The 12,081-nt window shown below is 43.4% G+C and overlaps 1 protein-coding gene across 2 annotated transcripts in view; it reads right to left on the bottom strand.

Moving 5' to 3' along the window:
- SPTLC3 (serine palmitoyltransferase long chain base subunit 3) overlaps positions 1-12,081 on the bottom strand; it is a 132,324-nt gene that overhangs the window by 24,748 nt on the left and 95,495 nt on the right. For both annotated transcript variants that reach the window (XM_081257868.1, XM_081257869.1), the window contains one exon: positions 9,711-9,837. In XM_081257868.1, the coding sequence (XP_081113994.1) occupies positions 9,711-9,837 (127 nt within the window). The remainder of the gene's footprint in view (positions 1-9,710; positions 9,838-12,081) is intronic.

The raw sequence follows: 12,081 nt of genomic DNA, 5'->3' as shown, positions 1-12,081 counted from the left end.
TGTTTTGGACATGTACTTCAACTCGGACAGAGAGGATTAGCTGGTGCCCAGTCTTTGCTGATGACTGTGTGAGTCAAATGCATTTATGAGATTGGGATGGTGTCTCCCTAGGAAACCTTAAGTGAGGGATTCAGCTAACTGCTTGGATAATTAAAGGAAAACCTCCATTTTTGCTTCTGCTATTTGGTAGTAATGGCTTGAATTATCTGACTTACCTCTATATTAGATGGTGTCTAGACAAAACCTTAGCATAGATAATCATGTAAAACCATTCAGTTCTCAAAAGAATAGGAAAGGAACTCTACATTTTGGCTTATGCATGTATCTACCAAGGAAGTGATTATAACTCCAGTATTTGAACCAAAATAATTCCATAAGTAACCTCTAAAGAAATGATATTGTAGTTGTTTATAGAGAGTGATTAGAATTCAAGCCTTGTCCAGGAAATCTGCTTAGCCCCAAATTCAGTCATTCCATTTTCATTCATTCACATATTTGATGCTTAAGGCACAATTAATTAATTAATCACTACCCATTTGGAGGACTAGGATTAGGGTATGTGTGACTAACATAAGAGCCAAAGATTTCAAGAGACAGAGGAAGGAAGGATTATTTCTTGACTGTGGCCACTGTGAGAGGACTTAGAAGGCTGAACAGAGATCCAGGAGATAAAGAATGGGTGTAATGGGCTTGTGGAGAGAGATGAGAATCTTCTAGATAGAGGGAATACCAATTGGTGGTACCAATGCCTTATGAATAGTTGCTGGGATACAGCCAAACCTTACATTGAATGGGATCATTCATTCAGCCAACATATACTGTTTGAAGTTGGGGACAGTGTCCCTGCCCTCATGTCACTTGTATTCTCCTGGGGAGACAGAAAATAACCAAGGAAACAAGTACATAATTCCAGGTGGTGGTAAGTGCTATGAAGGAAAATGGTCCAGAATAAGGGAGTAGATAGAGTCACCAGCAAGGGAGGGGGTGATATTTTAGAAAGGGTGGTTAGGGGTGGTCTCTCTGGGTTGGTGGCAGGTGCTAGAAGGGTCACTCCAGCAGGAACCCCCATTCCAAGCTGTCCTGAGTCCAGATTTCACCTGGTCTCCAAGTTTGGGTCTGAGCCTGTTCTGAGAGGTGAGCTGGAGTAGCAGAAAATACAAGGGCATCTGTGTCCGGGGTCGGGAACAAAGAAGGTCTGGATGGTGGTCAAGGGGTGAAAAATGCGGGAAGGTGGAAGCTGCAGGAAATCAGAGAGGACTCCAATTGTTTTCTTTGATTTTGACTTATCTGTGTTTTTGAACATGATCTGAATTTCATCCACTAACAGAATGCATCCCCCCCTTTCCACTGCTGTTCCTTTTTGCACAGAAACCACAGTGGTCTTTAACCCCTCAGATATTCTCAGGGACTAGAACCAGGGGTTTTGCAGTGAAGCGACAGAATACTCAGTTTTAACTTTAGAATGGGCAGAGTGTCGCCATAAAGTAGTGACACCGTAATATACCCAAATGCACACTTAAAAGACATCACCTCCCCAGTTCAGGAATGGAGAGCCTCGCTACCCCAGAGGACGGTACTCAGAAGAAGAAAGAACAATCCCATTAGCTGAGGGCCTTCACTCCTCAGTCTCGCCAAAGGCAGCATGAGATGTGCAAGCAGAATTCTAGGGCCAAAGTGACAGCTTCTTCACAGATGGAACGTTTTGAATACCTCTCAAGTCATGCAAGAAATAAAAAAACCTCACAAAGTTAGTGTGAGGAGGCCCTCTGTTGGGGAGCATGTCTATTTAATACTTCCCCCTCAGATCTTGGGCTCATCACAATTCTGATTTTCTAAAGGGCAAAGGAAGCTCAGCTTGAGGCAAAATGCCTGTACTGGCACAATGGCTGGGGTACTTAGCTCTAATTTTCGAGTCAGTTTCCCCATCCTTCTCTTATTAGCCTTCCTGCTATAGTTCACCAAAGCCTGTGTCTCCATACTGAAATATTGAAAGTGGAGAATTGAGGAAATTATTTGGATAATATCTAATATGACTGAGGAAGGATGATGGTAATACTATTTGTCTCATCTTTTTGTACCAATAACCCCAGAATACTATATTCAGAAAATATATTAAATTAAAAAGGAAAAACAGCCTATTGCATTCCATCCTGTCAACTTCCTACATTTTTTTGAGGATCCTGTATAGCTAATTCCTTTATTTTCAGGAAGAACACAATTCATTATTCCATCTTGATTTTACCTTTAGTTTTTCTCTACCTATACAACATCCAGACATGTCCCCCACGCTGCCACCCAGAAACTCCTTCTGTTTACAGGCAAAGAGGGACAAGTGTGACTTTGAAAAAAAATAGAAAATTCTATTTTTCTTAACTTTATTGTTTAAGCATAGGAGATTTTATTAACAATGATGAAGGTGTGTTCAACTGAAGTTGGATATTATATGTTAGGAATTGGAACTCTGTATTTGTTTTCACTTGTAAGTAAATTTCCACTACTCTTTTCCCCTCTAGGGAAACACTACTGACCACTCAATTATAAACAAATCAAATATTTCCATGTATATGATAGCAAAAAACGGTTCTGTGATTCACAGCATTGGTGATTATCCCATCAGCCTAGCACTGAAGTAACAGTAGGAAAAACTGATGAAATCACAGAGATTCTTTTTCCTAGAGCCATTTTGGTCAGATAAGGAATGCCTTAGCCAATGGAGTGATCTATTGTCTGTTCTGAAGTGGAGAAGTTTTCATCACCTTTTCATGAGACACTGATACAGGCTCAAGTTTGAGAAGCACGTTTCTACATCACAGAAAAGAAAAAGGGGGGCATACATGTGCAGAGGGGAATGTAAAGAGAGCAGAGGATGGAATTCTGGCAAATGCAAATGGGGAAGAAGAAGTAGCGGAGAAAGGGAGGAAGAACAGACAAATAAATAAAAGAGAACCAGAAAAGAACAGCATCTTCCACAACCAAGGGAAGACTGTTCTCAAGGAGAGAGGATGAGGTGGAAAGGTCAGTCAAGTTCAGCTGGAGAGGGACTAACAGGGTCGGTGGGCAGCGGCGGCCTCTGAGGGAACAGAGTCCATGGAAATGTGCAGAGGATGAGGGCTGATGGCTGAGGGGGATGAGTGGGGGGGCAGGCAGACGGCCATTCTTCTGAGAAGATCTGCAGCAATGGAAGGTGTGCGACTTGACAGCTATTGAAACAGAAGGGGTGAGGGGAGGCTTTTTACGATGAAGGAGATGAACAGGTTCCTGGTTGAGAAAAGGGGCGGGTGCCTTTAGAAGGTAGGAAGGGAAAGAATCAAGCACAGAGATATGGAAGAGATAAGGGTCGTTTATTTGCTGAGCTAAGAGGGAAAGAGAGAAGGATTCAACAAATATTTGTTGAGAACTTGTCATTGCCAGGCACTGTTCTCGGTGTCAGGAACAAGACAGCAAAATGCTTGTTCTCCTGGAGTTTACATCCTAGTGGGAAACCAGAAAATAAGCAGATACGTGTGTAATTTGTCAGGTGCTCATAAATGCTACTAAGAATGAAGCAAGGTGAGGAGAATTAGAGGGACAAGAAGGGGTGTGCAGGGCTTCCCTGGTGGTGCAGTGGTTGAGAGTCCACCTGCCAATGCAGGGGACACGGGTTCGTGCCCCAGTCCAGGAAGATCCTACATGCCGCAGAGCGTCTGGGCCCATGAGCCACGGCCGCTGAGCCTGCGCGTCCGGAGCCTGTGCTCCACAACGGGAGAGGCCACAAGAGTGAGAGGCCTGTGTACCACCAAAAAAAAAAAAAAAAAAAAGAAGGGGTGTGCAATTAAGGATACAGCTGCTCCTCTCATAAGGCTGATTTTGAGCAAAGATGTGAAGAAAGTGAGGGAACGGGCTATGCATGTGTTAGCTGGACATGATGTTCTAGAAAGGCCAGCAAGTGCAAAGACCCTTTGTGAGAGCTGTTCCCTGCGTTCTAGGAAAAACAAGTATGCCACCTACTTGGAGTGGACCAAGCAAGGGAAAGTGTGGTGGGAAATATGGAAGACCACATCAGGAGAAGCCCGGAAGGCCAAAGTTTGGACTTTACACTGAGAAAGATGGAAAACAATGAAAAGTTCTGAGGGAAGGGGTGATATGATCTGGGTTACATTTTTTTAAAAGATAATTTTGGCTTCTGTGTGGAGAACAAGTCATAAAAAGGCAAGAGTGGGGAGTGGAGATCATTCCAGTGATCCAGGTGAGAGGTGATGGAGGCGACGGTGGAGGGGGTGAGAAGGTACCTAATTCCTGGGATATGTCAAAGGAAGTGCTGCAGGATGTGCTGATGGAGTAGGTGTAAGGCCTGAGAGACAGGAAGATTCCAGGGTGCATAAAAACGATTGGAAAAATTAGAGAAGGAAAGGGAGAAAGCAGATGAGTTAAAAATAATAGTAACTTTCACCTTTATTGGGTGCTTACTATGCATCAAGTATCATGCTAAGTTCATTATCTACATTACATCCCTTAATCCTCCCTACAACCCCAGTTTACAATGAAGGAACTGAAGCTAAAAGAGGGTAAGCAACTTGCCATTCATGGAGCAAGTGGTGGGTCGAGGATCGGGCCCCATGCAGTCTGGCTGCAAAGCACGCACCCTAACCCCTCCACGCGATACAACTTCTATTTTCTCTGAGAAGTGAAAGGGTACCCAGAGTTGGGGGACAGAGAGCCCCAACTGGGGGTTCAAAAAGAATGTGGACTGATTAATTGAAAAATATATCAAAGATTTAAATAAATAATAAGACAATTGTTGACGATGCTTTCTTTAGGGGAGTGGTTGTTGTCTCTTGGGCCTCACCCTCCGGCCTGGGCCATGTCTTGATGAAGAATATGACAGAGTGCCATCTTTCTGGACCTCTTCAAAAGTGGTGTTCATCACTGAGGTATCCCCATCACTGAGTCATCCCTTCAGCTGCCACAACTGGTGTGGGACTGACTCCCAGCTCCCAGTCCTATGAGATAAACATTCCCTCCATCTTGGAGCCTTTCAAGGCTCCTTGCTTAGCATAAACGCTGACCTGAAATCGAGTGGGTCTGCAAGATGGAAATTGAGTCATGGCATATTTATTAAGCTGAGCACTGGGCTTGGCACTCAGAGGGACACCAAACTAATTCATGACACAGCTCTTGCCCTTGAAGGGCTTACAGCATTGGTTTGGCTGGGGGACCACCCAACATCCATTAGGATGGAGAAACCAAATCTCCACTTTGGGTTCATGGTGCTGCACGAGGTGACAGGACAGGAGACGAGAAGGGCCTCGGTGCCTGTGGAAGGCCTGGGTGGCTTGCAGCCCCTCAGCTTGTGGTGCATTAACTCCACGAGCAGCCTGGCTGCAGAGTCAAGGTGGCTGTTTGTTCATAAACATTGTCATTTCACTGGGACTCCTATTTCATCTTTGAACCTTGGCTTCAAAGAACACTGACCTTATCCCTGTAGTCTGCCTTTCTTTGAAGCGTATGGCTTTGCCTTGCAGATTAAAGTGAAGACATTCATCAAGCAACAGATCTGGCCAACCGCTCCCCAAACTCAACCCAAAACAAAGCCTTGAAAGGCTCCAATCACAGCGGCAGGGGAGCAGCCGAAGATCAAGGCTCGGAGCAGGGTGCTTTCTCAGATCCTGTAAGAGCTTTGGGCAACTTTACCCTGAGAGTTGGTCTATCTCTGCAGAAAGGGGTGAGTTACTGCAACATTCCCAACCAGACTTGTTTATCTTATTTAAAGCAGGCATTGTTGTCAATGAGGCCACCGTGATGATTCACTGTGTGCTTTTGAATTCTTCAAAAGCCATGTCAGGCTGAACCATCTGAAACTTGGCTGATGATTCAGTCAGTTTTCTTTTTTATCACTTTCTTTTGTTAGTTCCTTTGAAAAGAAACTGTCCGATCTTTCTCCCTGATTCCCCTTAACTTGACTCTGAGAACAGAGACTGAACACATATCCTTTTCTCGTTTCTTTCTTTTTTCCTCTTAAGATGGCAAAAAGAGTGAAGTGAGGTCCTTTAACTGGGAGGTTAAAAACAATGACCAGGCAATTCTTTAATTATAAGGCAAGAGAGAGAACCAAGGGAAATACCTCTCCCCTCAGAGGAAGAAAAACTGACAATAGATAGCTATCAAAGTTCTTATGATCATGTCTATAAGTGTAAATTTTCTGCAGATCTTTTTGGTCAGATAAACAGAGTGAGTTCTGTCTGTGATGAAGTGGTAAAGCCTTCCAGAGGTGGGAAGGAAAAGATTGTCAAGTTGGGGACATGTTAATCACCAGATGCTGATAATATATACACTACAGGGCTTAAGAAATTAGTGATCTTTATTAAGACGTAGGTTAATTTTCAGGGTAACTTTTTTCTAGTTATTCATCTTGAAAACATGACCAATGGATAATTCTGGTCATCATAGGACAAATCATTTAACTGGCATTTTAGCTTTAGTCTCAAATAATTGTTTTCCATTAAGAAATGCACATAGTCAAGAAGATCATTAAGATGACTTTGAGAGAGTTCCAGTGATTCTGGACCAGTTTTTTCACACAACCGGACAGCTCATGTGGGAATGGAGACAGGTCTATTTCGAGTTTCATCTTTAGAAGGTTTAAAGATATCTGCTTATTCATATCTATATCCATATCTCTTAGTTTACCACCACCATTTCCCTAAATTCAGGTGGGCGATGTGACTAGTTTTGGCCAATGCATGGTAAGCAAGGTGATGTGTCACTTCCAGGCTGATGTTCTTTCTCTCTACCATGGCGATTGTGGAGGCCAGTTGCTGAGATGGCCAAGCCTCAAGCTCGCAGAAGCCTGAGTCACTTCCTACGGAGACGAAGTGGGCAGGGAGGTGTCTGATTTGTATTAGATCTGGTATTAGATCTGTGAGCAAGAAATAAACCTTGATTCAGTTAAGTCACTGAGATTCTCAAGGTTTATTTGTTACACTGGCATAATTTAGCTTATCCTGACTAATCCAGGACTTTGAAGGAAATCTAGTCTTACCTCACTTGCATCACAAGAATCCTTCCTACAAGACATAGTCCAAATACTTCTTGAACACCTCAGGAATAATACCAAGTAATGTAGCAAGCAATTATACAATGCTTACTATAGATGGAATTGTTTTCAGTCATAATGAAGCATTTTATATGTCTTATTTTACCTAATTCTCACAAAAACCTTAGTTCATCAATATCCCTTTCCTTATTTTACAGCTGGAAGAACTGAAGCACAGACAAGTAACTTGCTCAGGGTTGAGCAGATCAGTGAAATCACTTGCCTAAGACCACACAGCATGTTAAGTAGTATCCCAGGAGTCAAGTCCAGGCAGCTGCTTTCAGTTTATGCCCTTAAGCATTGCACCATGGATGGACTGGATTCGCATTTCCTTTTTTTTTTTTCATAGATCTTTATTGGAGTATAATTGCTTCACAATACTGTGTTAGCTTCTGTTGTACAAAAGTGAATCAGCCATATGCATACATATATCCCCATATCCCCTCACTCTTGAGCCTCCCTCACACCCTCCCTATCCCACCCCTCTAGGTCGTAGCAAAGTAAAAAAGAAAAACAAATACCACATGCTAATGCATATATATGGAATCTAAAAAAAAAAAAAAGGTACTGGTGAACCTAGTGGCAGGGCAGGAATAAAGATGTAGACATAGAGAATGGACTTAAGGACACGGGGAAGGGGAGGGGGAAGTTGAGGCAAAGTGAGAGTAGCATCGACATATATATACTACCGAATGTAAAATAGTTAGCTAGTGGGAAGCAGCAGCATAGCACAGGGAGATCAGCTCAGTGTTTTGAGACGAATTTCTTTTTCACATGGACTATTCAATAAGACACAGAATCATAAAACCCAAAAGATATGGCTGGAAATGACCTGAGAGGTCAGTCAATCATTGCATTTTACATAGAGGAACAAAGTCACCCTCCAAGCCATTTTCTTGCTTTAGCGAAAAAGAAAAGTCTATCCTTTTCAACCCAGTGACTGAGGAGCATGGGGGCTCAGTGGAAGGGCTTCAGGGACCATTGGCTTGGAGGTACATAGAGACACTACATTATCTGCACCAGCCCAGTTTTAATCTGTTTTATATATAGTAGGCTTCTGGGTAAAATGTGTATATGAATAAAGTATTCTGCTGTTTTAATAAAATTGAAAAATGATGGATCTCTCCATATTTCTACTGAAAGAGTAGGCTTGGAACATTGCACTAGACAGTATAGGGTTTCACATCAGCTGAGAGGTGGGTCAGGGCACACGGATTGTATAGTCCAGTGAGCAGGTCTGAGGCCAGGGTAATTTGCTTCTTCTACAAACACACTCACTAGATTGCCTGACAGCAAGAACTGTCCTAGTCATCACTGTCCCCCATTGTGATAAATAGTAGAAGCTCTATAAACTGTATATGAAAGATGGAGAGTTCCAAGAGCCTCTGATGAAACCATTTTTCAAAAAAAAGGTTAAGCTCATTTGAGCTGAACAAAGTAGCACACCGTGGCTGTGGTGATCCAACACCAAAGAAATGGCTGGTAAGTTATCGTTGTGAGTGTTTTGTCCATATATTCTTAAATGGACAGTGGTGAATTTCTTCTCCCCAGCTCCTGGCTGGTAATGAATGAATGAATGAATGAATGATGAGATAGATGGGTGGGTGGATGAAAAAAAACGAATATTAAATTGACTAGTTTGTTCCCAGGGAAACACAAGTGACAGTTCCAAGAAAGCACAGGCAAACACACACCAAGTTTGGCTTCATAAAAAAAATTATCGACATTTGCTGATCACATTGAGAGGTGAATTAGAAAGTTTTCATTGCTTTAAAAGAGCATCCTCTGGGGCTTCCCTGGTGGCGCAGTGGTTGAGAATCTGCCTGCCAGTGCAGGGGACACGGGTTCGAGCCCTGGTCTGGGAAGATCCCACATGCCGCAGAGCGACTGGGCCCGTGAGCCACAATTACTGAGCCTGCGCGTCTGGAGCCTGTGCTCCGCAACAAGAGAGGCCGCGACAGTGAGAGGCCCGCGCACCGCGATGAAGAGTGGCCCCCGCTCGCCGCAACTAGAGAAAGCCCTCGCACAGAAATGAAGACCCAGCACAGCCATAAATAAATAAATAAAATAAAAGAGGATCCTCTGCTTTTTTGTGTGCTGATGGCAGTTCTAGTACATTTATGTACTGTGTACTCTTATGTATTATGTACTATTGATGTGCATATGGCTTGATTTACAAATTGGTTAAGACAAAGGTGTATAGGGACTTCCCTGGCGATCCAGTGGTTAAGGCTCTGCACTTCCACTGCAGGGGCAGTGGGTTCAGTCCCTGGTCTGGGAACTAAGATCCCACATGGCACGTGATGCGGCCAAAAAAAAAAAAAAGAAAAAAAAAGTATATTTGAAAAATATAAAAAAATATAAAAAAATAAATATAATTAAATATATAATATAATAAAAATAAATAATAATAATAAAAATAGTAAAAATAATATAATATAATAATAATATTTAAAATATTAAATAATAATAAAAATAAATAATATAATAAAAATATACATATAATTTTATAAAAAATATAAAAATATATTAAAAAATGTATATTTGAAAAGGGGGGAGGTTGATGGGGCAGAAGGGAGACAGGGAGAGGTCTAGGGAAGGAATTCCCGGGAGACGTGCTTGCTGCAGACCCTCTTACCTTGCGTGGTCCCATCTAGTCCCATGATGAGTTTCATTGCTCTGATGATTTGCTCTGCTATCGGGGGGCTCATGGAGGTGGCATAAGCAGCGCTATGTGAGTGAGCCCGTAAATAATCCACAAGGTCCTTTAATACAGGAGGGAAATCCAAAAAGAAGGCAAATAAATCTCAGTGTTAGTGGCCCCATCTCCACCCATCATAGCACAAGACATTTGATTCTCGAATGTGGTCTGATTTTCAATGGGCATCACCAAACTTATCCCTCCTTCTTAGTCTCTCCCTAAACAATCTAGAAGGTATACAAAAATGGGATGCTGCAAATGTGGAGTTGAGTTCTGTAAGGCAAAACCAGATATGTAAAGGAAAAGTGGTTTCCTAGACATTTGTTTGGGTACCTAGCCCACACGAGCACTGGTTTAGTATTCAGGAGGGTCCAAAGAAAAATCCGGGACGTGTTTTTTGCCCTTGAGCATATTACATTAGCTTGTGCCCATGGAGGAGTAATGGCAGGAAAAATAACAAGACATGCAGAGTAGTTTATGCAGCGGGGCTCCCAGATGGCCGAGGAAGGAGAGGGGATATTACCAGCGGGAGTAGATAAGGGAGGCTCCAGTGAGGAAGTAGAATTGTCTTGAAGAAAGAAGACAGACAAAGATAAAAAGAAAACTTTCAGGGGAAGGGAGCAGCAGAAAGGAGAGGAGAGAAATTAAACCAGTGTGGAGGTGAGGACCAGATAAACTCTAGTTGTGCCTTGAGCAGGAGACAACTATTGGGATTTTTGTGTAACCCTATTTGGAGCGCTGACCCACTGCAGGATGCTGGTCCATACAGTGGTAGGAATGATTCTCCACCTGCATGTCTGACCCTTGAGGCCAAACCTGAGGTCCCAGGTAAGCATGCTGAGAGCCTGAAGAAGCTCCAATCACCTCATTCTACAGTGATGGTGGGGGACTCAGAGCTGGTACCTGGAGGCACTCAGCCCTGGCCGGGCAGACCATCCATTGGCCCACCTGTCCTGACTCATAGTCCAGGACCCTCGGGGTTGTCCTGCAGAAAAGCTAGTGGGCCCATAGTAGCTCTGCATTAGCAGTGGGGTCTGTAAAGCATCAGCCACCTTCTCTTCCAGGATAACGAGACAGCTTAGGATCTCACTTAGGATCTACTCTGATCGTTCCCTGGAAGATGACCTGGGGAGAGCTCTGCTTTGGGCAGGCCCATCTCATCCTAACTCACCTTCACCGGCCACATCCACTCCCACCTCCACACCTGGGACTGTGCCCGCCTGTCACTTTTCTCCCTCGGGTTATGGGTGTCGTGTTTGCTCCCAACCATGGGTCGTTACCCAAGCATTTTAAATGTACATAGTTTATCTTCCTATGAACTAGTAACTAAAGTTAATAGGTAAGTAAGTAGAGAGTACTTAAAGTTACTATGAACTTTCCTAAACGTTCACAGTAAAGTGAGTGGCCTGCCTTACAGGTGGTTGGTGACGTGATGCCTCTACCTGGCCCACAGGGGGCACAGGTAACTCCATCCTGTCCTTCCTGCTTCCTTCAATATGTCCTTCATCCTAAATCCCCTCTTCCAAGCTCCTGCTTCCTTGACTTCCTTTCTCCTTCATTTCACACTCTTCATTCCTTTTTGTTGGTTTGTTTCTTCTTTTCCTTCCCCATCGCTTCTGCTCTGGTTCCCTCTCTCTCTCTCTCTTTTTAAACATCTTTATTGGAGTATAATTGCTTTACAATGGTGTGTTAGTTTCTGCTTTATAACAAAGTGAATCAGTTATACATATACATATGTTCCCATATCTCTTCCCTCTTGTGTCTCCCTCCCTCCCACCCTCCGTATCCCACCCCTCTAGGTGGTCACAAAGCACCGAGCTGATCTCCCTGTGCTATGTGGCTGCTTCCCACTAGCTATCTATTTTACATTTGGTAGTGTATATATGTCCATGCCACTCTCTCACTTTGTCACAGCTTACCCTTCCCCCTCCCCATATCCTCAAGTCCATTCTCTAGTAGGTCTTCATCTTTAGTTCCCTCTCTTTAGTTATTTTAATTTTAAATTCTCCATTCAAATCCTTTTTCTTTCCATTTCTAAGTATTTCTTTCCTTCCTTTCTCTCTCCTTTCTTCCCTCCCTCCCTTTCTCCCTCCCTTCCTTCCCTCCCTCCTTCCTTCCTTCCCTCCTTCCTTCTTTCCCTCCTTCCTTCCTTCCCTTCCCCTCCTTCTCTCCCTATCCCCCACCTCTTCCCTCCTTCCATCTTTCCATTCAGCAAGGTTGTACAAGGATGTGCTTGGGGTATGTTCTGAATGCCGGAGCCCAAGAAGGGGAGGAGGATAGAAAGCCTAGTCCCTGGCAGCCATTCTCC

This window comes from Mesoplodon bidens (assembly GCF_964165515.1).
Source record: "Mesoplodon bidens genome assembly, chromosome: 15".
Taxonomy (NCBI): Eukaryota; Metazoa; Chordata; class Mammalia; order Artiodactyla; family Ziphiidae; genus Mesoplodon; species Mesoplodon bidens.
Note: the sequence above shows the minus strand (reverse complement) of the source record. Positions and strands in the feature narration are given on the sequence as shown.